The sequence below is a fragment of the Pristiophorus japonicus genome, unplaced genomic scaffold (assembly GCF_044704955.1).
Source record: "Pristiophorus japonicus isolate sPriJap1 unplaced genomic scaffold, sPriJap1.hap1 HAP1_SCAFFOLD_1489, whole genome shotgun sequence".
Lineage (NCBI taxonomy): Eukaryota > Metazoa > Chordata > Chondrichthyes > Pristiophoridae > Pristiophorus > Pristiophorus japonicus.
In genome coordinates this window covers 1-27309 of record NW_027251164.1, presented here as the reverse complement: position 1 = coordinate 27309, position 27309 = coordinate 1, and the positions used below count along the sequence as shown (strand labels likewise).

The window sequence follows — 27309 nt, the reverse complement described above, 5'->3', positions numbered from 1 at the left end:
AGGCAGCCATTAACGATTATGATATAATTGGGATTACGGAGACATGGCTCCAGGGTGACCAAGGCTGGGAACTCAACATCCAGGGTTATTCAACATTCAGGAAGGATAGACAGAAAGGAAAAGGAGGCGGGGTGGCATTGCTGGTTAAAGAGGAAATTAACGCAATAGTAAGGAAGGATATTAGCTTGGATGATGTGGAATCGGTATGGGTGGAGCTGCGGAATACCAAAGGGCAGAAAGCGCCAGTGGGAGTTGTGTACAGTAGTAGAGAGGTTGGGGACAGCATCAAACAAGAAATTAGGGATGCGAGCAATAAAGGTACAGCAGTTATCATGGGTGACTTTAATCTACATATAGATTGGGCTAACCAAACCGGTAGCAATGCGGTGGACGAGGATTTCCTGGAGTGTATTAGGGATGGCTTTCTAGACCAATATGTCGAGGAACCAAATACAGAGCTGGCCATCCTAGACTGGGTGTTGTATAATGAGCAATCTTGTTGTGCGAGGCTCCCTGGGGAAGAGTGACCATAATATGGTAGAATTCTTTATTAAGATGGAGAGTGACACAGTTAATTCAGGGACTAGGGTCCTTAAATTAAGGAAAGGTAACTTTGATGGTATGAGACGTGAATTGGCTGTTTCTGTCCTGTGCACTCGATATTATTGATCTATTTTCAGGTTGAGTAATACCCAGGGGCAGTGAGGCACAGCCAGAGGGTGAGAGTTCAGTATTTAAAACAATAAATTGGTCCAGAGGATAAAATGACCTTTTTTAGGTTGTATTTCTTATACAGCTTAACAGGTAGCAGGGCCTTTGGATGGAAGAGGCGTTTGTAAGCTCTTCACAGTGCCATTTTATATATGGGTGAAGCAAAGCTCAGTTCACAATGCAGTCTGGATCTTACCAACAGCTGAAGTCATGAGACAGTCCCTCTGTAATGTTTCAGGCTGTGCGTTCCAGAGGACAGAGCTGTCAATCATCCCTGATCAAAGGCACAGGATGTTGAAATCATGGTAATGTACGAAAGCACGGGCCCTACACTAAACACCCGTAAGGCAAAGGTCCCCTACCAACCTGACCCCACCACACAGCACTGCCCCCCCGGTCATCAAAATCCAGAGTGCGGCCTTCGACAACGTGGCCCACTTTCCGTACCTCAGGAGCTTACTGTCAACAAGGGCAGACATCAATGACGAAGTCCAACACCGCCTCCAGTGTGCCAGCGCAGCCTTCAGTCGCCTAAGGAAGAGTGTTTTCGAGAATCAGGCCTTCAAATCTGGCACCAAGCTTAGGTCTACAGGGCTGTAGTGATACCGCCCTCCTGTATGGCTCAGATGTGGACTATATACAGCAGACACCTCAAATCGCTGGAGAAATACCACCAACGATGTCTCCGCAAGATCCTGCAAATCCCCTGGGAGGACAGACACACCAATGTTAGCGTCCTCGATCAGGCCAACATCCCCAGCATCGAAGCACTGACCATGCTCGACCAGCTCCGTTGGGTGGGCCACATAGAAATTAGGTGCAGGTGCAGGCGCAGGCCATTCGGCCCTTCGAGCTTGCACTGCCATTCAATTAAGATCATGGCTGATCATTCAACCTCAGTATTCCTTTCCAGCTTTCTCTCCATACCCCTTGATCCCTTTGGCCTTATGGGCCATATCTAACTCCCTTTTGAATATATCTAATGCACTGGCCTCAACAACTTTCTGCGGTAGAGAATTCTACAGGTTAACCACTCTGAGTGAAGAAGTTTCTCCTCATCTCGATCCTGAATGGCTTACCCCTTATTCTTAGACTGTGACCCCTGGTTCTGGAACTCCCCAGCAACGGGAATATTCTTCCTGCCTCTAACCTGTCCAATCCAGTCAGAACTTTATATGTTTCTATGAGATCCCCTCTCATTCTTCCAAACTCCAGTGGATACAAGCCCAGTCGATCCAGTCCCTCCTCATATGTCAGTCCTGCCATCCCGGGAATCAATCTGGTGGAACCTTCGCTGTACTCCCTCAATAGCAAGAACATCCTTCCTCAGATGAGGAGACCAAGCTGAACACAATATTCCAGGTGTGGCTTCACCAAGGCCCTGTACAACTGCAGTAAGACCTCCCTGCTCCTATACTCAAATCCCCTAGCTATGAAGGCCAACATGCCATTTGTCTTCTTCACCGCCTGCTGTACCTGCATGCCAAACTTCAATGACTGATGTACCATGACACCCAGGTCTCGTTGCACCTCCTCTTTTCCTAATCTGTCACCATTCAGATAATATTCTGTCTTCCTGTTTTTGCCACCAAAGTGGATAATCTCACATTTATCCACATTATACTGATCTGTCATGAATTTGCCCACTCAGCTAACCTATCCAAGTCACTCTGCAGCCTCTTAGCATCCTCCTCACAGCTCACACCGCCACCCAGTTTAGTGTCATCTGCAAACTTGGAGATATTACACTCAATTCCTTCATCTAAATCATTGATGTATGTTGTAAATAACGGGTCCCAGCACTGAACCCTGTGGCACCCCACTAGTCACTGCCTGCCATTCTGAAAAGGACCCGTTTATCCCGACTCTCTGCTTCCTGTCTGCCAACCAGTTCTCTATCCACGTCAGTACATTATCCCCAATCCCATGTGCTTTGATTTTACACACTAATCTCTTGTGTGGGACCTTGCCAGAATTTATGCTCCCACCCCTCTTCATCTCACCCTATTAGCATCTCCTATTCCCTTCTCCCTCATGTGTTTATCCAGCTTTCCTTTAAGTGCATCTAAGCTATTCACCTCAACCGCTCTTGTAACAGCGAGTTCCACATTCTCACCACTCTCTGGGTAAAGAGGTTTCCCCTGAATTCCCCATTGGATTTACTTGACATGGCAATGGATTCAGGTAGACATCACACACCCACCCAAGGTGCCGAGCCACCCTGCCACCGAGGCTTGTTGGACTCACTTGGGGAATACAATGTCAAGTCTGAGATCTTCTCTGCTTTCCACTTCAGTACGGTCACGGTTACGGATTCTTCCTCCTCCATCTCGTCTTCAGCTTTGTCCTGCCATAGGGAGATCAGTAATAACTTTAGTAATATCCCACACTCAATAATGTATATGCTGTACGTATCCTATCCCACACCAAGTCCTGCTTAATCAGCACCCTATCTTTCCTCACCTACGTTGGCTCCCAGTCCACCAACCCCTAAAATTTAACATTCTCATCCTTGTGTCTAAATCCCTTCATGGCCTCGCCCCTTCCTATCTCTGTAACCCCCTCCAGCCCACACGCCAAACTCTCCGTTCCCTGACTCAGTCTGCTTATCTATTCCCCGAGATGGAATGCACATTGTTCATGGAGAAACCCGAGCAATACAGAACACATCACAGCACACAGCCCAACAACAACTTGCATTTCTATCGGCCCGTAATTTGCAGCCCCTGTGGGCGTGTATATGATGCATACGTGGTAGGGGCTGTGCACATTCCGGGTTTTCGCACGTGAAACGCATGCGCCAACCCCCAAACTTTGACAGATCATCCGCATCCATGGGAAAGGGCATCCACGGGCGGAGAGTCGGGCTATTTGCCCAATTTCTGCCCAGCGAATGCCCGTGAAATTCGCATGCCTGGTAAAGGCAGAAGGCTTGCTTTTACCAGTGTTAAGAGTTTAAATTATTTAAAGATGAAAAAACCTGTACAGTAAGTAGGGCCGGCGCGAGGGTAATTGGCGCCCGAGGCAAATGGTTCACCTGGCGCCCCGCTAATCCCCTCCACCTCAACCTCAACCAACCAATATAAAGGTCAACAACATTGCAAGTTGTCTTACATGTACTGTTTTATCATATCCAGAGTAAAATCAAACAAGAAATTAGGGATGCGTGCAATAAAGGTTATCATGGGCGACTTTAATCTACATATTGATTGGGCTAACCAAACTGGTAGCAATGCGGTGGAGGAGGATTTCCTCGAGTGTATTAGGGATGGTTTTCTAGACCAATATGTCGAGGAATCAACTAGAGGGCTGGCCATTCTAGACTGGGTGATGTGTAATGAGAAAGGACGAATTAGCAATCTTGTTGTGTGACGCCTCTTGGGGAAGAGTGACCATAATATGGTAGAATTTCTTATTAAGATGGAGAGTGACACAGTTAATTCAGAGGCTAGGGTCCTGAACTTAAGAAAAGGTAACTTCGATGGTATGAGACGTGAATTGACTAGAATAGACTGGCGAGTGATACTTAAAGGGTTGACGGTGGATAGGCAATGGCAAACATTTAAAGATCACATAGATGAACTTCAACAATTGTACATCCCTGTCTGGAGTAAAAATAAAACGGGGAAGGTGGCTCAACCGTGGCTAACAAGGAAAATTAAGGATCGTGTTAAATCCAAGGAAGAGGCATATAAATTGGCCAGAAAAAGCAGCAAACCTGAGGACTGGGAGAAGTTTGTAATACAGCAGAGGAGGACAAAGGGTTTAATTAGGAGGGGGAAAATAGAGAGAAAGCTCGCTGGGAACATAAACACTGACTGCAAAAGCTTCTATAGATATGTGAAAAAAAAAGATAAGTGAAAACAAACGTAGGTCCCTTGCAGTCAGATTCAGGTGAATTTTTAATGGGGAACAAAGAAATGGCGGACCAGTTAAACAAATACTTTGGTTCTGTCTCCACGAAGGAAGACACAAATAACCTTCTAGAAATAGGGGACCGAGGGTCTAGTGAGAAGGAGGAACTGAAGGAAATCCTTCTTAGGCGGGAAATTGTGTTAGGGAAATTGATGGGATTGAAGGCCGATAAATCCCTAGGGCCTGATAGTCTGCATCCCAGAGTACTTAAGGAAGTAGCCCTAGAAATAGTGGATGCATTGGTGATCATTTTCCAACAGTCTATCGACTCTGGATCGGTTCCTATGGACTGGAGGGTAACTAATGTAACACCACTTTTTAAGAAAGGAGGGAGAGAGAAAACAGGTAATTATAGACTGGTTAGCCTGACCTCAGTAGTGGGGAAAATGTTGGAATCAATTATTAAAGATGAAATAGCAGCACATTTGGAAAGCAGTGACGGGATCGATCCAAGTCAGCATGTATTTATGAAAGGGAAATCCTGCTTGACAAATCTTCTAGAATTTTTTGAGGATGTAACTAGTAGAGTGGACAAGGGAGAACCAGTGGATGTGGTGTATTTGGACTTTCAAAAGGCTTTTGACAAGATCCCACGCAAGAGATTAGTGTGCAAAATTAAAGCACATGGTATTGGGGGTAATGTACTGACGTGGATAGAGAACTGGTTGGCAGACAGGAAGCAGAGAGTCGGGATAAACGTGTCCTTTTCAGAATGACAGGCAGTGACAAGTGGGGTGCCGCAGGGCTCAGTGCTGGGACCCCAGCTATTTAGAATATACATTAATGATTTGGATGAGGGAATTGAGTGTAATATCTCCAAGTTTGCAGATGACACTAAGCTGGGTGACAGTGTGAGCTGGGAGGACGCTAAAAGGCTGCAGGGTGACTTGGACAGGTTAGGTGAGTGGGCAAACGCGTGGCAGATGCAGTATAATGTGGATAAATGTGAGGTTATCCACTTTGGTGGCAAAAACACGAAGGCAGAATATTATCTGAATGGTGGCAGATTAGGAAAAGGGGAGGTGCAGCGAGACCTGGGTGTCATGGTACATCAGTCATTGAAAGTTGACATGCAGGTTCAGCAGGTGGTGAAGGAGGCAAATGGTATGTTGGCCTTCATAGCTAGGGAATTTGATTATAGGAGCAGTTGTACAGGGCCTTAGTGAGGCCTCACCTGGAATATTGTGTTCAGTTTTGGTCTCCTAATCTGAGGAAGGACGTTCTTGCTATTGAGGGAGTGCAGCGAAGGTTCACCAGACTGATTCCCGGGATGGCAGGACTGACATATGAGGAGAGACTGGATCGACTGGGCCTTTATACACTGGAATTTAGAAGGATGAGAGGGGATCTCATAGAAACATATATGATTCTGACGGGAAGATTCTGACGGGACAGGTTAGATGCGGGAAGAATGTTCCCGATGTTGGAGAGCTGTGGAGGCTAGGTCATTGAATATATTTAAGGTGGAGACAGACAGATTTTTGAGCGATAAGGGAGTAAAGGGTTATGGGAAGGGGGCAGGGAAGTGGAGCTGAGTCCATGATCAGATCAGCCATGATCTTATTGAATGGCGGAGCAGGCTTGAGGGGCTATATGGCCTACTCCTGCTCCTATTTCTTATGTTCTTATATGTTTCACTCGGCAGAGGACAATACTGTTGTACCTGTATTTATATGTTTCACTCTGCAGAGGACAATACTGTTATACCTGTATTTTAAAGCAGATGATATAAAATGGCACTTCATTCATTTGTTTGGACCAGGCGACGCTGAAAAAAATATAGCACCACATTTGCCCGAGAGTTGATGATTTATTCGGGTAAGAGAAGCGTGATAAAAATGGGAGAGAGCAGGACATTTTGAAGATTAGTATCTGTAATGGGGAATCACTCGGAAGACAAAAAGGATCTGAAAAGGACAAATCAGAAGCAGTGGCCAAACTGTGTGCGACAGAGCTGTCTCCATTTAAAGCATGTTTTCACCCACTGTTCAAACAGTGCTTGTCCTTTTAATGCTGGATGGTTGTCTCATCTGATCTGAGCTGAGCTGAGCTGATCTGCATGGGATGGCGGGAATGTGTCTGCCGTTTCCCACTGTTGTTTCACCGTGTCCATTTCACTCCCTGTCTCTGGGAGGCCGGCTGGGCATCACCAGGGAGGGGGTGGGGCAAACGGACAGTTCTGCTGGCCCTTCACTGGGCAAGGGCAGAGTTCTGCTGCTTCCATTGGAAGGAGACAGGGTTCTGCTTGGCTTCCATTGGGCAAAGGCAGGGTTACAGATTACGTAAGAACATAAGAAATAGGAGCAGGAGTCGGCTACCTGCCCCCTCGAGCCTGCTCCGCCATTCAATAAGATCATGGCTGATCTGATCATGGACCCAGCTCCACTTCCCTGCCCGCTCCCCATAATCCTTTATTCCCTTATCGCTCAAAAATCTGTCTATCTCCACCTTAAATATATTCAATGACCCAGCCTCCACAGCTCTCTGGGGCAGAGAATTCCACAGATTCACCACCCTCTGAGAGAAGAAATTCCTCCTCATTTCCGTTTGAAATGGGTGACCCTTATTCTAAAACAATGCCCCCTAGTTCTAGATTCCTCCACGAGGGGAAACATCCTCGCTGCATTTACCCTGTCGAGCCTCCTCAGAATCTTATATGTTTCAATAAGATCACCTCTCATTCTTCTAAACTCCAATGAGTATAGGCCCAATCTGCTCAACCTTTCTTAAAAAACAATCCCTTCATCTCAGGAATCAACCTCGTGAACCTTCTCTGAACTGCCTCCAATGCAAGTATACCCTTCCTTAAATAAGGAGACCAATACTGTACGCAGTACTCCAGGAGTGGCCTCACCAATACCCTGTACAGTTGTAGCAGGACTTATCTGCTTTTATACTCTATCCCCCTTGCAATAAAGGCCAACATTCCATTTGTCTTCCTGATTACTTGCTGTACCTGCATACTAACTTTTTGTATTTCATGCACAAGGACCCCCAGGTCCCTCTGTACTGCAGCATTTTGTAATCGTTCCTCATTTAAATAATAATTTGCTTTTTTATTTTTCCTGCCAAAGTGGATAACCTCACATTATACTCCATCTGCCAAATTTTTCCCCACTCACTGAGCCTCTCTATATCCCTTTGTAGATTCTTTGCATCTTCCTCACAACTTGCTTTCCCACCTATCTTTGTATCATCAGCAAATTTGGCTATGTTACACTCTGTCCCTTCATCCAAGTCATTAATATAGATTGTAAATAGTTGAGGCCCCAGCACTGATCCCTGTGGCACCCCACTAATTCCATTTTGCCAACCTGAAAATGACTGATTTATCCCGACGCTCTGTTTTCTGTTTGTTAGCCAATCCTCTGTCCACACTAATTTATTACCCCCAACCCCGTGAGCTGTTATCTTGTGTAGTAACCTTTTATATGGCACCTTATCGAATACCTTCTGGAAATCCAAATACACCACATTCACTGGTTCCCCCTTATACACCCTGCTTGTTACATCCTCAAAGAACTCCAGCAAATTTGTCAAACATGATTTCCCTTTCATAAAACCATGCTGACTCTGCCTGACTGCATTCTGATTTTCTAAATGTCCTGCTATTACTTCCTTAATAATGGACTCCAGCATTTTCCTAATGACAGATGTTAGGCTAACTGGTCTATAATTTCCTGCTTTTTGTCTGCCTCCTTTCTTAAATAGGGGCGTTACATTTGTGGTTTTCCAGTCCACTGGGATCTCTCCAGAATTCAGGAAATTTTGGTAGATTACAACCAATGCATCCACTATCTCTGCAGCCTTTTAAGACCCTAGGATGCAGGCCATCGGGTCCAGGGAACATGTCTACCTTTCGTCCCATTAGTTTGCAGAGTACTTTATGGTGTGTATCTGTAAAGCATGCACTCCCATGTTCCGCCACCAGGGAGTGCATCCCCTGAAGTCCCAAGGGATCCTAGCATCCCTTGGGAGCACTATATATAAGCTGGCCCCTAAGGCCTGTTCCTCACTCTGGAGTGTCTTAATAAAGACTGAGGTCACTGTGACTTTAACCTCCCTGTGTGCAGTCTCATCTGTGGTCAGAACATAACATTTTATCTCTCGTGATAGTGATTTTAAGTCTCCCCCTCTGTCCCGCAGTCGCTCCTAGATTATCAATTATTGGGATTTTTTAGTGTCCTCTACCATGAAGACTAATACAAAATATTTGTTCCAAGTCTCTGCCATTTTCCTGTTTCCCATTATTAATTCCCCAGTCTCATCCTCTAAAAGGACCAACATTTACTTTAGCTACTCACTTCCTTTTTATATACCTGTAGAAGCTCTTACTGTCTGTTTTTATATTTTTGCTCGTTTACTCTCATAATCTATCTTCTCTGTCTTTATCATTTTTTATAGTTGTCCTTTGGCTGGTTTCTAAAACTTTCCCAATCTTCTGGCCTTCCACTGTCCTTTGTTTTCAATGTGATACCATCCTTTACTTCCTTAGTTAGCCATGGATGGTTCATCCTTCTCTTAGCATCTTTATTTCTCACTGGAATATATCTTTGCTGAGAGCTATGAAATATCTTGTTAAATGTCTGCCACTGCTTTTCTACAGTCTAACCCTTTAATCTATTTTCCCAGTCCACTTTAACCAACTCTGCCTTCATACCTTTGTGATGACCTTTATTCAAGTTCAGGACACTAGTTTGAGACCTAGCTTTCTCACCCTCAAACTGAATTTGAAATTCTACCATGCTATGATCACTCTTGCTAAGAGGATCCTTCAATACAAGATCATTAATTAATCCAGACTCGTTACACATTACCAGATCTAAAATATTCTGCTTGGTTCCCATTGGGCAAGGGCAGAGTTCTGCTTGACTTTCATTGGGCGAGGGCAGGGTTCTGCTTGACTTTCATTGGGCGAGGGCAGGGTTCTGTTGGGATTTCATTGGGCGAGGAGTTCTGCTGGGCTTTCATTGGGCGAGGGCAGAGTCTTGCTGGGCTTTCGTTGGGCGAGGGCAGAGTCCTGCTGGGCTTTCGTTGGGCGAGGGCAGAGTCCTGCTGGGCTTTCATTGGGCGAGGGCAGAGACCTGCTGGGCTTTCATTGGGCAAAGGCAAGGTTCTGCTGGGCTTTCATTGGGCGAGGGCTGATGACTTTCATTGGGCGAGGGCAGAGTCCTGCTGGGCTTTCATTGGGCGAGGGCAGAGTTCTGCTGGGCTTTCATTGGGTGAAGGCAGAGTCCTGCTGGGCTTTCATTCAGCCAGTGGTGAAAGAACAGAGAGGACAGAGAGCTGAGGTGGGGGTTGAAGGGTGGAACGTGAACCACATTAGTGCACACCTGCCTTGTTAGTATGGATCTCCAGGACATCACAGCTCGCACTAAGCAATCGCTATCAGCCCTCCCTCCCATGTATCAGTGACTCATGCAACATGCAAGAAACACAGTGAGCAACACTGCAACAATCACATGCTGCACTGGCCTTGGTGAAAATCAAAGGCCCTGTGGGGAGTGGGCTCAGGGTGTCAGGACTGGAAGCTGCTGGCTTCAAACTCCTCCTGCTCTCATCACAAGCCTGGCAACGAGAGAAGCTGCAATCAGCGAAGATACATTCTCCACATCACCCTGACTCAAGTTCACCAGAATGCTGCCGATTCCACCGCCCTGTCCCGCTCACTGTCGTTGTCCCCACCCCCCGCCCCCCTCCCCCGCTCGCTGTCGGTGTTCCCGCCCCCCTCCCCCGCTCGCTGTCGGTGTCCCCGCCCCCCCTCCCCCGCTCGCTGTCGGTGTCCCCGCCCCTCTCCCCCGCTCGCGGTCTGTGTCCCCGCCCCCTCCCCCGCTCGCTGTCTGTGTCCCCGCCCCCCCTCCCCCGCTCGCTGTCTGTGTCCCAGCCCCCTCCCCCGCTCACTGTCGGTGTCCCCGCCCCCCTCCCCCGCTCACTGTCGGTGTCCCCGCCCCCCCTCCCCCGCTCACTGTCGCTGTCGCCGCCCCCCCTCCCCTGCTCACTGTCGGTGTCCCCGCCCCCCTCCCCCGCTCACTGTCGGTGTCCCCGCCCCCTCCTCCCCTGCTCACTGTCAGTGTCCCCGCCCCGGCCCACTCCCCCGCTCACTGTCAGTATCCCCGCCCCTCCCCCCCCCGCTCACTGTCGGTGTCCCCGCCCCCCCTCCCCCGCTCACTGTCGCTGTCGCCGCCCCCTCCTCCCCTGCTCACTGTCGGTGTCCCCGCCCCCCTCCCCTGCTCACTGTCGGTGTCCCCGCCCCCCCTCCCCCGCTCACTGTCGCTGTCGCCGCCCCCTCCTCCCCTGCTCACTGTCGGTGTCCCCGCCCCCCTCCCCTGCTCACTGTCGGTGTCCCCGCCCCCCCTCCCCTGCTCACTGTCAGTGTCCCCGCCCCGGCCCCCTCCCCCGCTCACTGTCAGTATCCCCGCCCCTCCCCCCCCCGCTCACTGTCGGTGTCCCCGCTCCGCCCCCCTCCCCCGCTCACTGTCCCCGCCCCTCCCCCCCCCTGCTCACTGTCAGTATCCCCGCCCCTCCCCCCCCCGCTCACTGTCGGTGTCCCCGCCCCCCCTCCCCCGCTCACTGTCGCTGTCGCCGCCCCCCCTCCCCTGCTCACTGTCGGTGTCCCCGCCCCCCTCCCCCGCTCACTGTCGGTGTCCCCGCCCCCTCCTCCCCTGCTCACTGTCAGTGTCCCCGCCCCGGCCCCCTCCCCCGCTCACTGTCAGTATCCCCGCCCCTCCCCCCCCCGCTCACTGTCGGTGTCCCCGCCCCCCCTCCCCCGCTCACTGTCGCTGTCGCCGCCCCCTCCTCCCCTGCTCACTGTCGGTGTCCCCGCCCCCCTCCCCTGCTCACTGTCGGTGTCCCCGCCCCCCCTCCCCCGCTCACTGTCGCTGTCGCCGCCCCCTCCTCCCCTGCTCACTGTCGGTGTCCCCGCCCCCCTCCCCTGCTCACTGTCGGTGTCCCCGCCCCCCCTCCCCTGCTCACTGTCAGTGTCCCCGCCCCGGCCCCCTCCCCCGCTCACTGTCAGTATCCCCGCCCCTCCCCCCCCCGCTCACTGTCGGTGTCCCCGCTCCGCCCCCCTCCCCCGCTCACTGTCCCCGCCCCTCCCCCCCCCTGCTCACTGTCAGTATCCCCGCCCCTCCCCCCCCCGCTCACTGTCGGTGTCCCCGCTCCGCCCCCCTCCCCCGCTCACTGTCCCCGCCCCTCCCCCCCCCTGCTCACTGTCGGTGTCCCCGCCCCTCCCCTCCCCCCCCGGCTTGCTGTCGGTATCCCCGCCCGCCGCTCGCTGTCGGTGTCCCCCCCCTCACTGTCCACCCCCCCACACACTGCCCTCCCCCCTTCACTGTATGCCCCACCCCCCCACCCCCCGCGCTCACTGCCTCCCCCCGCTCCGCCCACTCTCCCTGCCCCTCTCGCTGTTGGTCTCCTGCCCCGCTCACTCCCAGCCTCCTGAAATGGGGTTGTGTGTTTATATCATTGTCATGTATGTATTTTTGGGATCACTAGCCACTAGATGGCATCACTGAAAAGACTGGCCATTTTGTATATCACTCACTTTGGGCCTTAATAAAGCAGAGCCACGGTCATACCTCTTGGAGTTAAACAGTACTCAGTCTAACAGTTATTGCACACACAACATTTGGCGATGAGGCAACAAGAACCTTTGCATGCAAAAATTAGCACAATTGGATTGTTGGGCCGATTTGTGGAACGAGAAGATTGGGTAGATTTTGTGAGCCGTTTGAGCCAGTTCTTCGTGGCCAACAAAATGGAGGAGGTCGGTGACGCAGATCGGCGCCGGGCGGTGTTCCTCACGGTTTGCAGCCCAAAAATTTATGGTCTGATAAGGAATCTACTCCTGCCTGTGAGTCCAACAGAGAAGACGTATGAAGAATTGTGTACACTGGTACAGGACCACCTTAAGCCAGACGAAGGCATCATCATCTCGAGATACAGATTTTACATGCACGTTCGCTCAGAGGGTCAGAATGCGGCGGAATTCGTTGCCGACCTGAGGCGTCTAGCGGGACCGTGTAAGTTCGGACTGTGTTGGCAGACATGCTGCGGAACTTCTTTGTAATCGGCATCAACCACGAGGTGATCCTACGCAAACCACTGGCAGTGGAGACGTTGGACTTGAACAGGGCCATCATGATTGCTCAGTCATGCATGACGATGAATCGAAGTCCAAAGCAGGTATCAGTGAAAAAGCGAAACTTGGCAAGTACTGTAAAATCATTGATTCGGCGTTCAACAGAGCGGCACATGGCAGATCCTACCCGCCTGCGTACATGAAATCTGTGGCTGCCCAAAGTCCGCCAGCGGGAATGCATCTGATTTCTCCACGTTGGCATTGTGGGGGAAATCACCGGCATCAGCAGTGCCGATTTAAGCAATATAGTTGTCGGAGAGTGGGGCATCTCCAGCGAGAGTGTCCGCAGGTGAGCAAGCGTGCTGCGACAGCTGATCCGGATACGCAATCCGAGATACCAGTGGAGGAAGTGTATGGACTGTACTCGTTCCTAACTAAGAGCAAACCGATAATGATCAACGTGAAATTTAATGGGGTGCCGGTATCGATGGAACTGGACACGGGGGCGAGTCAATCGATAATGAGCCAGAGGGCATTCGACAAGTTGTGGGATACTAAGGCGGTGAGGCCCAGGCTGAGTCCAGTCAATGCCAAGTTGCGCACGTACAGCAAAGAACTCATAACGGTGATTGGCTGTGCCACAATTAAAGTGTCGTATGACGGTGCGGTTCACGAGTTACCGCGAAGGATTGTCCCAGGCAATGGCCCAATGCTCTTCGGCAGGAACTGGCTTGAAAAAATCAGATGCGATTAGAACGACATCAAGGCGTTGTCGTCAGAGAAAGATACATGTGCCCAAGTACTGAGCAAGTTTCCCTCGCTGTTTGAACCAGGCATCGGCAACTTCACGGGAGCCAAGGTGCAGATCCACATGAACTCGGATGCAAGACCCGTCCATTATAAAGCTCGGACAGTTCCGTATATGATGAGGGAGAAGGTCGAAATCGAACTGGACAGACTCCAGCGTCAAGGGATCATATCACTGGTTGAATTTAATGAATCGGCCAGCCCCATTGTTCCTGTGCTGAAAAATGATGGCACTGTCAGAATCTGTGGAGACTACAAGGCTACGATCAACATGGTACCCATTACCGAAGGCTGATGGCTGTTTGCAACGCTAGTGGGGGGGGAAGTCGTTCACCAAACTGGACTTGACGTCGGCCTACATGACACAAGAGCTGGTCGAGATGTCAGAGACTTACATGCATTAACACGCATAAAGGACTGTTTATTTATCACAGGTGCCCTATTGGAATTCACTCGGCTGCAGCAATATTTCAGAGGAACATGGAGAGTCTACTGAAGTCTGTTCTCAGAACCGTCGTGTTCCAAGATGACATCCTGATCACAGGTCGTGACTCCGAGGAACATCTGAACAACCTAGAAGAGGTTCTACATCGTCTGGGATTCAGACTGAAATGCTCGAAGTGCGTCTTCATGGTACCAGAGGTCGAATTCCTGGGGAGGAAAATTGCTGCTGATGGCATGAGGCCCACGGACGCGAAAACCAAGGCCATCAAGAATGCACCCAAGCCGCAGAATGTGATGGAGCTGCGTTCGTTCCTGGGTCTACTCAACTACTTCGGTAACTTCCAACCTAAATTGAGCACCTTGTTAGAACCACTGCACATGCTGCTAAGAAAAGGCACAACTGGGTGTGGGGTGCGTCTCAAGACAGAGCTTTTGAGAAAGCCACGAATCTGCTTTGCTCCAACAAGCTGCTGGTACATTATTACCCATGTAAACGTTTAGTATTGGCCTGTGATGCTTCGTCATATGGAATTGGTTGCGTACTCTAACAAGCTAATGAGTCAGGTAAATTACAACCAGTTGCGTATGCTTCAAAAAGTTTGTCTAAAGTGGAAAGAGCCTACAGCATGGTAGAGAAAGAAGCACTAGCCTGTGTGTATGGGGTTAAAAAGATGCATCAGTACCTGTTTGGTCTTCGGTTTGAACTGGAGACAGATCACAAGCCGCTCATTTCACTGTTCTCTGAAAACAAAGGTATCAATACCAATGCTTCATCATGCATCCAGAGGTGGGCGCTGACATTATCCGGTTATGACTGTCATTCGCTATAGACCTGGCACCGAGAATTGTGCCGATGCTTTGAGCCATCTGCCGTTGCCCACACCGGAGGTGGAAATGCCACAACCGGCGGACCTATTGTTAGTTATGGATGCTTCTTTCAGTGAAGGATCGCCTGTCATGGCTCAACAAGTTAAGACCTGGACCAGCCAGGACCCGATTTTATCAGTGGTGAAGAGTTGCATCCTCAAAGGTCTGCCATACCCAAGCAAATGTGCGAGGAGACCAAACCTTACATTCGTTGCAAAGACGAACTGTCGATTCAGTCGGATTGTATACTGTGGGGCAATCATGTTGTTATGCCCAAGAAAGGAAGGGAGAAATTTGTACGTGAGCTACATAGCACACATCCCAGCATTGTAATGATGAAAGCCATCGCCAGGTCTCATGTATGGTAGCCGGGAATTGACTGAGGAATCATGTGTGCATCAGTGCAACACTTGCATGCAGCTCAGCAAAGCACCAGCGGAATCGCCGCTGAGTCTGTGGTCGTGGCCGTCCAAACCATGGTCCAGGATCCACATCGACTTTGCAGGTCCCTTCCTGGGGTGTATAATCATGTCATCCAGCACATCCACAGCTATCATTGAGAATCTCAGCTTCATGTTCGCGACACATGGTCTGCCCGACATCACTGTTAGCGACAACGGATCGCGCTTCACCAGTCAGGAGTTTCAAGAGTTCATGAAACTCAATGGTATCAAACATGTAAGGTCAGCACCGTTCAAAACTGCATCCAATGGACAAGCAGAATGTGCTGTTCAAATCATAAAGCAGAGTATGAAGCGAGTAACCCAAGGGTCACTGCAGACCCGCCTGTCATGCATATTGCTTAGTTGCAGGACAAGACCACACACGCTTACCAGGGTCTCGCCTGCTAAACTAATGATGAAGAGAGGTCTTAAGACCAAGCTATCTCTTGTACACCTGACTTGAATAATCATGTTGAATATAGAAGACAAAGTCAGCAAGGGTATCACGATCGCGCAGCTGTGTCACGAGATATTTCTGTAAATGATCCTGTATATTCCTGAGTTATAGTCAGGGTCCCAAGTGGATCGCTGGTACTGTCATGGCCAAGGAGGGCAACAGAATATTTATTGTCAAGCTCAAAAATGGACAAACGTGCAGAAAACATATGGATCAGACAAAGCTGCGGCACACAGACGAACCGGAACAGTCGGAGGAAGAGACAATCGACGACCAACCAACCTACCCCCAGTCATCAGTGAATCGGGACTTTCAATCACTGACATGTTCAATGAAAATGGACTTTCAATCCCTGACATGGCCATTGCCACTCCCACCAGGTCAGCCACCCAGCCACCAATCACAACAGACTCTGAACACTCACCCAAGGCTGGAGTTGAACTAAGACATTCAACCCGGGAGCATAAAACACTGGACCGTCTCAATTTGTAAAAGACTGTGTTAATATCTCAGAGGAGAGTATTGTCATGTATGTACTTTTGGATTCACTAGCCACTAGATGGCGTCACTGTTGGAGGCCATTGGGCTGCATGCACGTGTGTGCAGCCCAAGTATAAAAGGCCAGCCATTTTGTATATTAGTCACTTTGGGTCTTAATAAAGCAGAGCCAAGGTCATACCTTTTGGAGTTAAACAGTATTCAGTCTAACAATTATTGCATACACAACAATCATGGACTGGTTTAATTTCCCGATCCTCTTCACAACACATCACTGGACAACACAAGACATTTACTGACCCAGGACCACATATAGTGGCGACTGTGCAAGTCACTAGTTAGTCCCAGCTGTAAATACCTAGCTTTGCCATGGAATGGTGTCAACTACTGTTCCTTCCTGGGATTTACCTGTTCGATCTGAAGGTATTCACCATGCTGCTCACAGCCAAAGTCAAAGATGTATTTCCCTTTACCTGTAGGCTGCAGAAATGAAGCAAAATATATCTTAATAAACTCAACAAAGTATTACAAATTTACATAGAATTTAAAGCACCGAAACAGCTCCTGGCCGGGGTTTATGCTCCACACAAGCCTCCTCCCACTCCTCTTTACCTATCAACACATCCTTCTATTCCTTTCTTCCTTTTGTACTTATCTAGCTTGCCATTAAATGCGTCTATGCTCTTTGCTTCAACCACTCGCTGTGGTAGCGAGTTCCACATTCTCACCACCCTCTGGGTATAGAACTTTCTCCTGAATTCCCGATTGGATTTATTAGTACATACGATCATAAGAAATAGGGGCGGGAGTGGGTATTTCGGCCCCTCAAGCCTGTTCCAACATTCAACAAAATCATGGCTCATCTTCTACCCCAACTTTCCCGCACTATCCCCATATTCCTTAATGTCCAAAAATCTATCGATCTCTGTCTTGAATCTTCTCCTTCTTAGGCAGTTCCTCCGGAGTCAAGGAGGACTTACTTCCACACTATGAGTTCTCAGGTGACTGATGAGTCCAATGCGGGATCTACAGTCTCTGTCACAGGTGGGGCAGGCGGTGGTTGGAGGGACGGGTGGGTGTGGTACTTGATTTGTCTTGCACTCCTTCCGCTGTTTGTACTCGACTACCGATGAAGAGACTCAAATACTCTTCCTCCACTTTGAGCGGTCTTGGGCCAGGGATTCCCAAGAGTCGGTGGGGATGTTACATTTTTTCAGGGAGACTTTGAGGGTGTCCTTGAAGCGTTTTTTCTGCCCTCCTGGGGCTCGTTTACCGTGATGAAACTCGGAGTAGAGTAGTCTAGTGCGTGGCTAGTCCATCAGAGCTGATCGAGCATGGTCAATGTCTCGATGTAAAGTCCTGTCCCTGCAGTACAGACTCACATGAGGCACATGATGAAGTCAAGGTCACTCAGGACCTGCACCTTTATTACACAGCTCTTGAATGCCACACTTGTCCGAGACCTGTCCTTATATACCTGTCTGGGACAGGTATCCAGTGTCTCCTGCAAGTGTATCCCTGGTGGTAAGGTAAGCTTGTGGTTACAGGTCATCTCTAGTAACAGTCATGTATGGCATGGTAAGATACAGTTATGTACAGTAGTGTGAGATACATGACATCACCCTCCCCCAAGGTCTTATTGTCTTTATAGGTTCAGTCTCTCAGGTGGTCTATGCTCTCGCGTGGAGCGTCTTAGTTGTGGTTCAGTCGTTTGCCTTGGTGTCTGTTTTTCTTTCGGTGTGATTGCTGGTATCTCGCCTGGGCTGTCTGTTTCGTTCAGTATGATTGTTGGTGTCTCGCCTGGGCTGTCTGTTGGGATTGCCCTTTCCTCAGGTTGTTCCACCTGTCTGTCCACCAGGTGTGGTGTGAGTTCCACATTGTAGTCTGCCTCTGGTTCAGCAGTGTTGTTGGTAAATCTACTTTTGACTTGGTCTACATGCCTCTGGCAGGTTTGGCCATTGTCCATTTGTACCACCAGTAGCCTGTTTCCTTCCTTGCCTGTTACTGTCCCTGCAAGCCATTTGGGACCCCTGCCATAGTTTAGCACAAACACTTTGTTACCTATCTCATTCCACCTCCCCCTTGAATTTCGATCATGGTAATCAGTCTGCTTACGGCGCTTTGCCTCAACGATTTCATGCATGTCTGGGAGGATTAATGAGAGCCTTGTCTTTAAGGTCCGTTTCATCAATGGTTGCGCGGGGGGGATCCCAGTCAATGAGTGCAGACGAGATCTGTATGCCAGCAGCAGTCGCGACAGGCAGCCCTGCAGCGTGGAACCTAGTATTTTGAGCATGCCTTGTTTCATGATCTGCACTGCTCACTCTGCCTGGCCGTTGGAGGCCAGCTTGAACGGTGCCGTCTTAACGTGATTTATGCCGTGGTAACTCATAAAATCTTGGAATTCTGCGCTGGTGAAGCACGGACCATTATCACTGACCAATATGTCAGGAATTCCGTGCGTTGCAAACATGGTTCCAAGGCTCTCCACAGTGATGGAGGTGGTGCTCAAGTTTAAAATGGTGCATTTGATCCACTTTGAAAATGCATCTACAACTACAAGGAACATTTTGCCCATGAATGGGCCCGCATAGTCTACCTGCACCCGCGACCACGGTTTGGTGGGCCAGGGGCTCAGGGGGGGGCTCCCTCGGGGCATTACTGAGTTGGGCACAAATGGTGCACCGTTGGACGCAGAGCTCCAAGTCCGCGTTAATACCAGGCCACCAGATGTGGGATCTGGCTATGGCCTTCATGAAAACAATCCCTGGGTGCTCGCGGTGGAGCTCCCGGACAAATGCCTCTCTGCCTCGCAGAGGCATAACTACTCAGCTGCCCCACATCAGGCAGTCTGCTTGTAGTGACAGCTCATGCATGCACCTATGGAAAGGTTTGATCTCCTTGGGGCAGGCATCGCGAGCCTCTGCCCAGTCGCCAATTAAGACACATCTTTTTACTAGGGATATCGTGGGGTCGCTGGTTGTCCAGGCTCTGATTTGGCGAGCCATCATGGGCGAACCTGTGTACTCAAAGGCATTGATTGCCATGACCATCTCACAGTCCTGTTCATCAGACCCTTCCGTGGTCACCAGGGGTAGCCTGCTAAGCGCGTCGGCACAGTTGTCTGTGCCTTATGGTGTAATCGTAAGACGCCAGCATGAGTGCCCACCGTTGAATGCGCACCGAGGCGTTGGCGCTTATGGCCTTGCTCTCGGATAGTAGGGATGTGAGGGGCTTATGGTCGGTTTCTAATGCGAACTTGGCCCCGAAAAGGTATTGGTGCATCTTTTTGACACCGTACACGCACGTGAGCGCCTCCTTTTCCACCTTTCCGTACCTGCGCTCCGCCCGCGAAAGTGACCTGGAGGCATAAACTATGGGTTGTAATTTACCCGCACTATTGACATGTTGTACGCTGACGCATCACATGTAAGAACTAGCTTTTTACCTGGATCAAAGAAGGCCAAAACACTGTTGGAACACAGAAGGTTGCGTGCCTTATTGAAGGCGCGTTCCTGGGCGTCCCCCCAAACCCAATCGCACCCCTTCCTGAGTAGCACGTGGAGAGGCTCCAGCAGCTTGCTTAAGTTCTGCATAAAGTTCCCAAAGTAATTGAGTAGCCCGAGAAAGGCGCGCAGTTCCGAGACATTCCGGGGCCTGGGTGCCAGGCGAATTGCTTCGGTTTTGGACTCTGTTGGGCGGATTCCATCAGCGGCAATCCTTCTGCCCAAAAATTCAACATCGGGCGCGAGAAACAGGCACTTCGATTTCTTAACTCTTAGGCCTACCCAATCCAACCGCTTTAGTACTTCCTCCAAATTGCAGAGATGGGAGTCGGTGTCCCTGCCCGTGCCCATCTTGAAATACAACCGTCCCCGGGATAAACTTGAGCAGACTCTCCATGTTGCGCTGGAATATAGCAGCCGCCGACCTGATGCCGAATGGGCATCGATTGTACATAGAAACATAGAAAATAGGTGCCGGAGTAGGCCATTCAGCCCTTCGAGCTTGCACCACCATTCAATGAGTTCATGGCTGAACATGCAACTTCAGTATCCCATTCCTGTTTCCTCGCCATACCCCTTGATCCCCCTAGTTGTAAGGACTACATCTAACTCCTTTTTGAATATATTTAGTGAATTGGCATCAACAACTTTCTGTGGTAGAGAATTCCACAGGTTCACCACTCTCTGGGTGAAGAAGTTTCTCCTCATCTCGGTCCTAAATGGCTTACCCCTTATCCTTAGACTGTGACCCCTGGTTCTGGACTTCTCCAACATTGGGAACATTCTTCCTGCATTTAACCTGTCTAAACCCGTCAGAATTTTAAATGTTTCTTTGAGATCCCTTCTCATTCTTCTGAACTCCAATGAATACAAGCCCAGTTGTTCCAGTCTTTCTTGATAGGTCAGTCCCGCCATCCCGGGAATCAGTCTGGTGAACCTTCGCTGCACTCCCTCAATAGCAAGAATGTCCTTCTTCAAGTTAGGAGACCAAAACTGTACACAATACTCCAGGTGTGGCCTCCCCAAGGCCCTGTACAACTGTAGCAACACCTCCCTGCCCCTGTACTCAAATCCCCTCGCTATGAAGGCCAACATGCCATTTGCTTTCTTAACCGCCTACTGTACCTGCATGCCAACCTTCAATGACTGATGTAGCATGACACCCAGGTCTCGTTGCACCTCCCCTTTTCCTAATCTGTCACCATTCAGATAATAGTCTGTGTCTCTGTTTTTACCACCAAAGTGGATAACCTCACATTTATCCACATTATACTTCATCTGCCATGCATTTGCCCACTCACCTAACCTATCCAAGTCACTCTGCAGCCTCATAGCATCCTCCTCACAGCTCACACTGCCACCCAACTTAGTGTCATCCGCAAATTTGGAGATACTACATTTAATCCCCTCGTCTAAATCATGAATGTACAATGTAAACAGCTGGAGCCCCAGCACAGAACCTTGCGGTACCCCACTAGTCACTGCCTGCCATTCTGAAAAGTACCCATTTACTCCTACCCTTTGCTTCCTGTCTGCCAACCAGTTCTCAATCCACATCAGCACACTACCCCCAATCCCATGTGCTTTAACTTTTGCACATTAATCTCTTGTGTGGGATCTTGTCGAAAGCCTTCTGAAAGTCCAAATACACCACATCAACTGATTCTCCCTTGTCCATTCGACTGGAAACATGAAAAGGCCTCGATGTGTATTGATGATGGTGAGTAGCTTAGACTCGTCGGGCAATTCTTGCGTCATATACGCAGATGTGAGATCTAGTTTTGAGAAAAGTTTTCCTCCAGCCAATGTGGCAAATAAGTCCTCCGCTCTGGGCAGTGGGTATTGGTCCTGTATGGAGACTCTGTTTATGGTAGATTTGTAGTCCCCACAGATTCGTACGGATCCATCAGGCTTCATGACTGGAACGATGGGACTTGCCCAGTCGCTAAATTCCACAGGTGAGATAATGCCTTCTCGCAGAAGCCTGTTCAGTTCCTGTTCAATCTTTTCCCTCATCACATAGGGCACAGCTCTAGCCTTGTGATGGACCGGTCTAGCATCCTGTGTGATGTAAATTTTGACTTTAGCCCCTTTGAAGGTGCCCACACCTGGCTGAAAGAGATGTTCAAATTGACTTGGAACTGTTGAGCAGGAGGTCCGTTCCTCTGACGACATGGCATGAACATCATCCCATTTCCAGTTTAGTTTTGCCAGCCAGTTTCTCCCCAGCAGTGCTGGGAGATCTCCGGGGATAATCCACAGGGGAAGTCGGTTCACTTTGTGTGTGACTGAGAGCATGGAGCTGCCAAGGACTGGGACGATTTCTTTGGTATAGGTCCTTAGTTTGGTGTCGACCCTTGTGAGTTTTGGTCTGTCTCTTTTGTGCGGCCACAGCTGTTCAAATTGTTGAGCGCTCATGAGAGATTGACTCGCTCCCGTATCCAGCTCCATGTTGACGGGTATCCGGTTGAGTAGGACCCTCATCATTATTGGAGGCGTCTTGTTGTAAGAGCAGTGGCCATTGATCGTGTTGACCCACTGTACCTCGGTGTTCCCACTGTCTTTTGTTCCGCTTTCCGATTCGTATCCCAGCCGAGCTGCCATTTTTCTGCACATGCGGGCCAGATGCCCTGTATAGTTGCAGTTTCTGCAAACAGCATGCTGAAATCGACACCCCCTTGATGAGTGCCTTCCCCCACATCTCCAGCACAGACCGCTTCCATTGTTTCCAAAGGATGAGCTGCGTCTGGCTGATCTCTCTTGAGCTTCTCTCAGTTTGTAGTTGATTGCTCGCATTGTGGGTTGATGAGGTGTGAACGGCCGTTCATGTGCCCCATGCTGGCTTCTGGCGCCACTGCCTGCTGTTGAGGGCCTGCTCTCCTGCCTTTGTCTGTGTGTGGGGGTAGCGGCTTGTTTCACGCTGTGAACCCCTTGTTCCGATGTTTCGTTAGTTGTCGTACCCGCAGTGTAGATCAACCTCGTTTCTTCTTCTCCTGCCAAGAATGTCTGAGCAACCAGTGCTGCTGCCTCTAGGGTCAAGTTCTTAGTCTCTATGAGCTTTTGAAATATGCCTGCGTGGCCTATTCCTTCAATAAAAAAGTCTCTCAGTACTTCTCTCCTTCGTTCATCGGAGAACTCACATAAGCTAGCCAACCTCCGAAGTTCCGCCATGAAGTCGGGTACGCTCTGGTCCACACAGCGTCTGTAGTTGTAGAACCTGTGTCTGGCCATGTGTAGGCTGCTCGCTGGCTTCAGGTGGTCTCTTACCAGTGTGCTCAACTCTTCAAACGACTTGCTTGCTGGTTTCTCAGGTGCCAGCAGGTCCTTCATTAAGGCTTATGTTTTCGAGCCACAGCTGGTCAAGAGATGGGCTCTTCTCTTGTCTGCCTTATCGTCGCCTAACCAGTCTTTGGTTACGAAGTTTTGCTGGAGCCTTTCTATAAAGTCCTCCCAGTTATCTCCAGCATTGTATTTTTCATCTGAGCCGTTGGTCGCCATTCTGTGGATTCTGTAATCCCGTAACTCGTCACCACTGTAAAGTCCTGTCCCTGCAGTACAGGCTCACGAGGCACATAATGAAGTCAAGGTCACTCAGGACCTGCACCTTTATTACACAGCTCTCGAATGCCACACTTGCCTGAGACCTGTCCTTATATACCTGTCTGGGACAGGTATCCAGTGTCTCCTGCAAGTGAACCCCTGGTGGTAAGGTAAGCTTGTGGTTACAGGTCATCTCTAGTTACAGTCATGTATAGCATGGTAAGATACAGTTATATACAGTAGTGTGAGATACATGACACTCGATGCTGGGGATGTTGGGCTGAGAGAGAACGTTGACATTGGTACACATATCCTGCCAATGGAATTGCAAAATTTTGCGGAGGAAGCGTTGGTGGTACTTCTCCAGTGCTTTCATGTGCCTGCTGTACATTGTTCATGTCCCTGAAACATAAAGGAGGGCGGGTATCACTACTGCTCTGTAGACCATGAGCTTGGTGCCGGGTTTGAGATCTTGGTCTTCAAACACCCTTTTCCTCAGGCGACCAAAGGCTGCACTGGCACACTGAAGACATGTCTGCCCTCGCCAGCAGGAGGCTCCCAAGGTATGGAAAGAGGCCCAAGCTGTCCAAGATCTTGTCGTGGCTCTTGATGATCAGTACTGTGAGGTGGGGGCAGGTTGTCTTGAATATACTGAACGACTTAGCCTCCACAGCCCTCTGGGGCAGAGAATTCCAGAGATTCACCACCCTCTAAGTGAAGAAATTTAATCTCATCTCAGTCCTAAATGGCCATCCCCTTACTCTGAGACTGTGACCCCTGGTTCTAGACTCCCCAGTCGGGGGAAACATCCACCTGCTACTATCCTATCAAGCCCTGTAAGAATTTTACATGTTTCAATATCACCTCTCATTTTTCTAAACTCTAGAGAATATCGGCCTAGTCTACTCAATTTCCTCATAGGACAATCCTTCCATCCCAGTAATCAGTCTGGTGAACCTTTGTTGTGCTCCCTCTACGGCATGTATATCTTTCCTTGGGTAAGGAGACCAAAACTGTACACACTACTCCAGGTGTGGTCTCACTAGGGCCCTATATAATTGCAGTAAGACGTCTTTACTCTTGTACTCAAATCCTCTTGTAATAAAGGCCAACATACCATTTGGTTCCTTAATTGCTTGCTGTACCTGCATGTTAACTTTCAGTGATTGGTGTACAAGGACACCCAGGTCCCTCTGAACACCAACATTTTGCAATTTCTCACCATTTAAAAAATACTCTGCTTTTCTATTTTTCCTACCAAAGTGAATCACTTCACATTTCTCCACATTATATTCCAGTTGCCATGTTCTTGCCCACTCATTTAGCCTGTCTATATCCTCTTGAAGCCTCTTTGCATCCTCCTCACAACTTCCATTCCCTAGCTTTGTATCATCAGCAAACTTGGATATATTACATTTGGTCCCCTCATCCAAATCATTGATATAGATTGTGAATAGCTGGGGCCCAAGCACTAATCCTTGCGGCACCCCACCAGTTACAGCCTGCCAACCCAAAAATGACCCGTTTATTGCTACTCTCTGTTTGCTGTCCGTTAACTAATCCTCAATCCATGCTAGTATATCATCCACAATCTCATGAGCCCTAATTCAGTTTAATAACCTCTTGTGTGTGGCACCTTATCGAATGCCTTCTGAAAATCCAAATACACCACATCCACTGGTTCCCCCTTATCTATTCTGCCTGTTACAACCTCAAAAAACATCAACATATTTTCATAAATCCGTGTTGACTCTGCTGAATCCTATTATTATTTTCTAAGTGCCCTGTTATCACATCCTTAAGAATAGATTCTAGCATTTTCCCGACACCTGATGTCAGGCTAACTGGTCTGAAGTTCCCCATTTTTTTAAATAGCGGGGTTACATTTGCTACCATACAATCCGTGGGAACCATTTTATAATCTTTGGAATTTTGGAAGATGACAACCAATGCATCCACTATCTCTATAGCCACCTTTCAAAACCCTAGGATGTAGGTCATCAGGTCCAGGGGATTTATCAGCTTTCAATCCCATTAATTTTGTCCAGTACTATTGTTTTACTAATACTAATTACTTTCAGTTCCTTATTCTTGCTAGATCCTTGGTTTTCCACTATTTCCGGGAAGACAGATACTAAGTATTTGTTTAATTTCTCTTCCAATTCCTTATTCTCCATTATAATTTCTCCTGTCTCAGCCTGTAAGATCGCTAATGTTTTCCTTTTTACATATCTATAGAAACTTTTACAGTCTGTTTTTATGTCTCTCACTCGTTTACTCTCATATTCTATTTTCCCTTTCGTTATCAATTTCTTGGCCCTCCTTTGCTGAATTCTAAAATGCTCCCAATCCTCGGGCTTACTGCTCTTTTTGGCAACATTATAAGCATCTTCCTTTGATCTAATTCTATCTTCAACTTCTCGTTAGTTACGATTGGACCACTTTTCCCGTGGGGTTTTGTGCCTTAAAGGAGTGTACATTTGTTGTAAATTATATATTAATTCTTTAAATGCCAGCCATTGCTCATACCTTTTAATGTAGTTTCCCAATCTACCTTAGCCAACTTGCCCCCATACCTATGTTGTTTGCTTTGTTTAGATTTAAGATGCTAGTTTCGGATTTAACTAAATCACTTTCAAACTTAATATAAAATTCTATCATATTATGGCCACTCTTCCCACAGTGTCCCTTTACTACAGGATTATTAAGTAACCCTTTCTCATTGCACAATACTACATCTAAAATAGTCAGTTCCCCAGTTGATTCCTCAACATACTGATCTACAAAACTGTCTTGTATACATTCCATGAATTCGTCCTCCACACAAGTGACTACCTTCTATTAATGGCTCCTAGTTCTGGTCTCACCTGCAAGTCAAAACATCTTCTCCATGTCTACCCTATCAAACTTTTTCATAATTTTAAAGACCTCTATCAGATCACTCCTCAGTCTTCTTTTTTCTAGAGAAAAAATACCCAGCCTATTCAATCTTTCCTGATAGGTATTACCTCTCAGTTCTGGTATTATTCTCAGAAATATTTGCACCTTCTCCAGAGCCTGTATATCCTATTCATAATATGGAGATAACAACTGTTCCCAGTACTCTAAGTGTGGTCCAACCGATCTTCGATCCAAGTTTAACATAACTTCCCTGCTTTTCAATTCTATCCCTCTGGAAATAAACCCTGGTGCTTGTTTTTTTTTTATGGCCTAAATAACCTGCGTAGCTACTTTTAGTGATTTGTGTATCGAGATTCCTCTGTTCCTCAACCCCATTTAGAGAATGTGGCCTCCTTATTTTTCCCACCAAATGTACTACCTAAACACTTGTCTATATTTAAGTTCATTTGCCAATTATACGGCCATTCTGCAAGTTTATTAGTGTATTTTGTCATAGTCCTCCTCTGTTGTAACGATACCGCCCAATTATTGTCGTCTGCAAAATTTGAAATTGTATTTCTGATTCCCGAGTTCAAATTGTTTATTTAAACAGTGGTCCCAGCACCGATCCCTGTGGAACACCACAGCTAGCATCAGTAATGGTGACCATGAAACTCTCCAAATGTTGTAAAAACCCATCTGGTTCACTCAAGAAATCTGCCATCCTTACCCAGTCTGGCCTGTATATGACTCCAGAACCACAGCAATGTGGTTGACTCTTAAATGCCCTCTGAAATGGCCCAGCGAGCCACTCAATTGTAACAAACCGCTACAAAGAACACCACATGGACTGCAGCGGTTCAAGACGGCAGTTCACCACCACCATCTGGGCGATAAATGCTGGTCTGGTTAGCAACGCCCACATCTTGCTCCGGGAACTGTGGTGTGTGGTGAGGAGAGACACTGTCGCGATATATGGCGGAGCTCGGTACTTACATTGTTATTGAGGAAATTGCCCTGGTACTGGTGGTTCAGGTGAATGAGCTCTCCGGCCTCAAGCTGCTTTCCATGAATCCAGGTTCCCACATACTTGGAGCCTACAAGGGCATACACATAGACTCCCTGACCATGCCTAGTGAGGATAAACAATGAATACATTGA

General features: G+C 48.5%; 1 protein-coding gene across 1 annotated transcript in view; it reads right to left on the bottom strand.

Annotated features, from left to right (window-relative positions):
- LOC139242830 (radial spoke head 1 homolog) overlaps positions 1-27276 on the bottom strand; it is a gene marked incomplete at its 5' end in the record, with an annotated part of 39042 nt that extends 11766 nt beyond the window's left edge. The window contains 3 exons of the mRNA XM_070870514.1: positions 2959-3058; positions 16631-16702; positions 27145-27276. Coding sequence (XP_070726615.1) covers positions 2959-3058; positions 16631-16702; positions 27145-27276 — 304 coding nt within the window. The remainder of the gene's footprint in view (positions 1-2958; positions 3059-16630; positions 16703-27144) is intronic.
- Between the last annotated feature and the right edge of the window lie 33 nt (positions 27277-27309).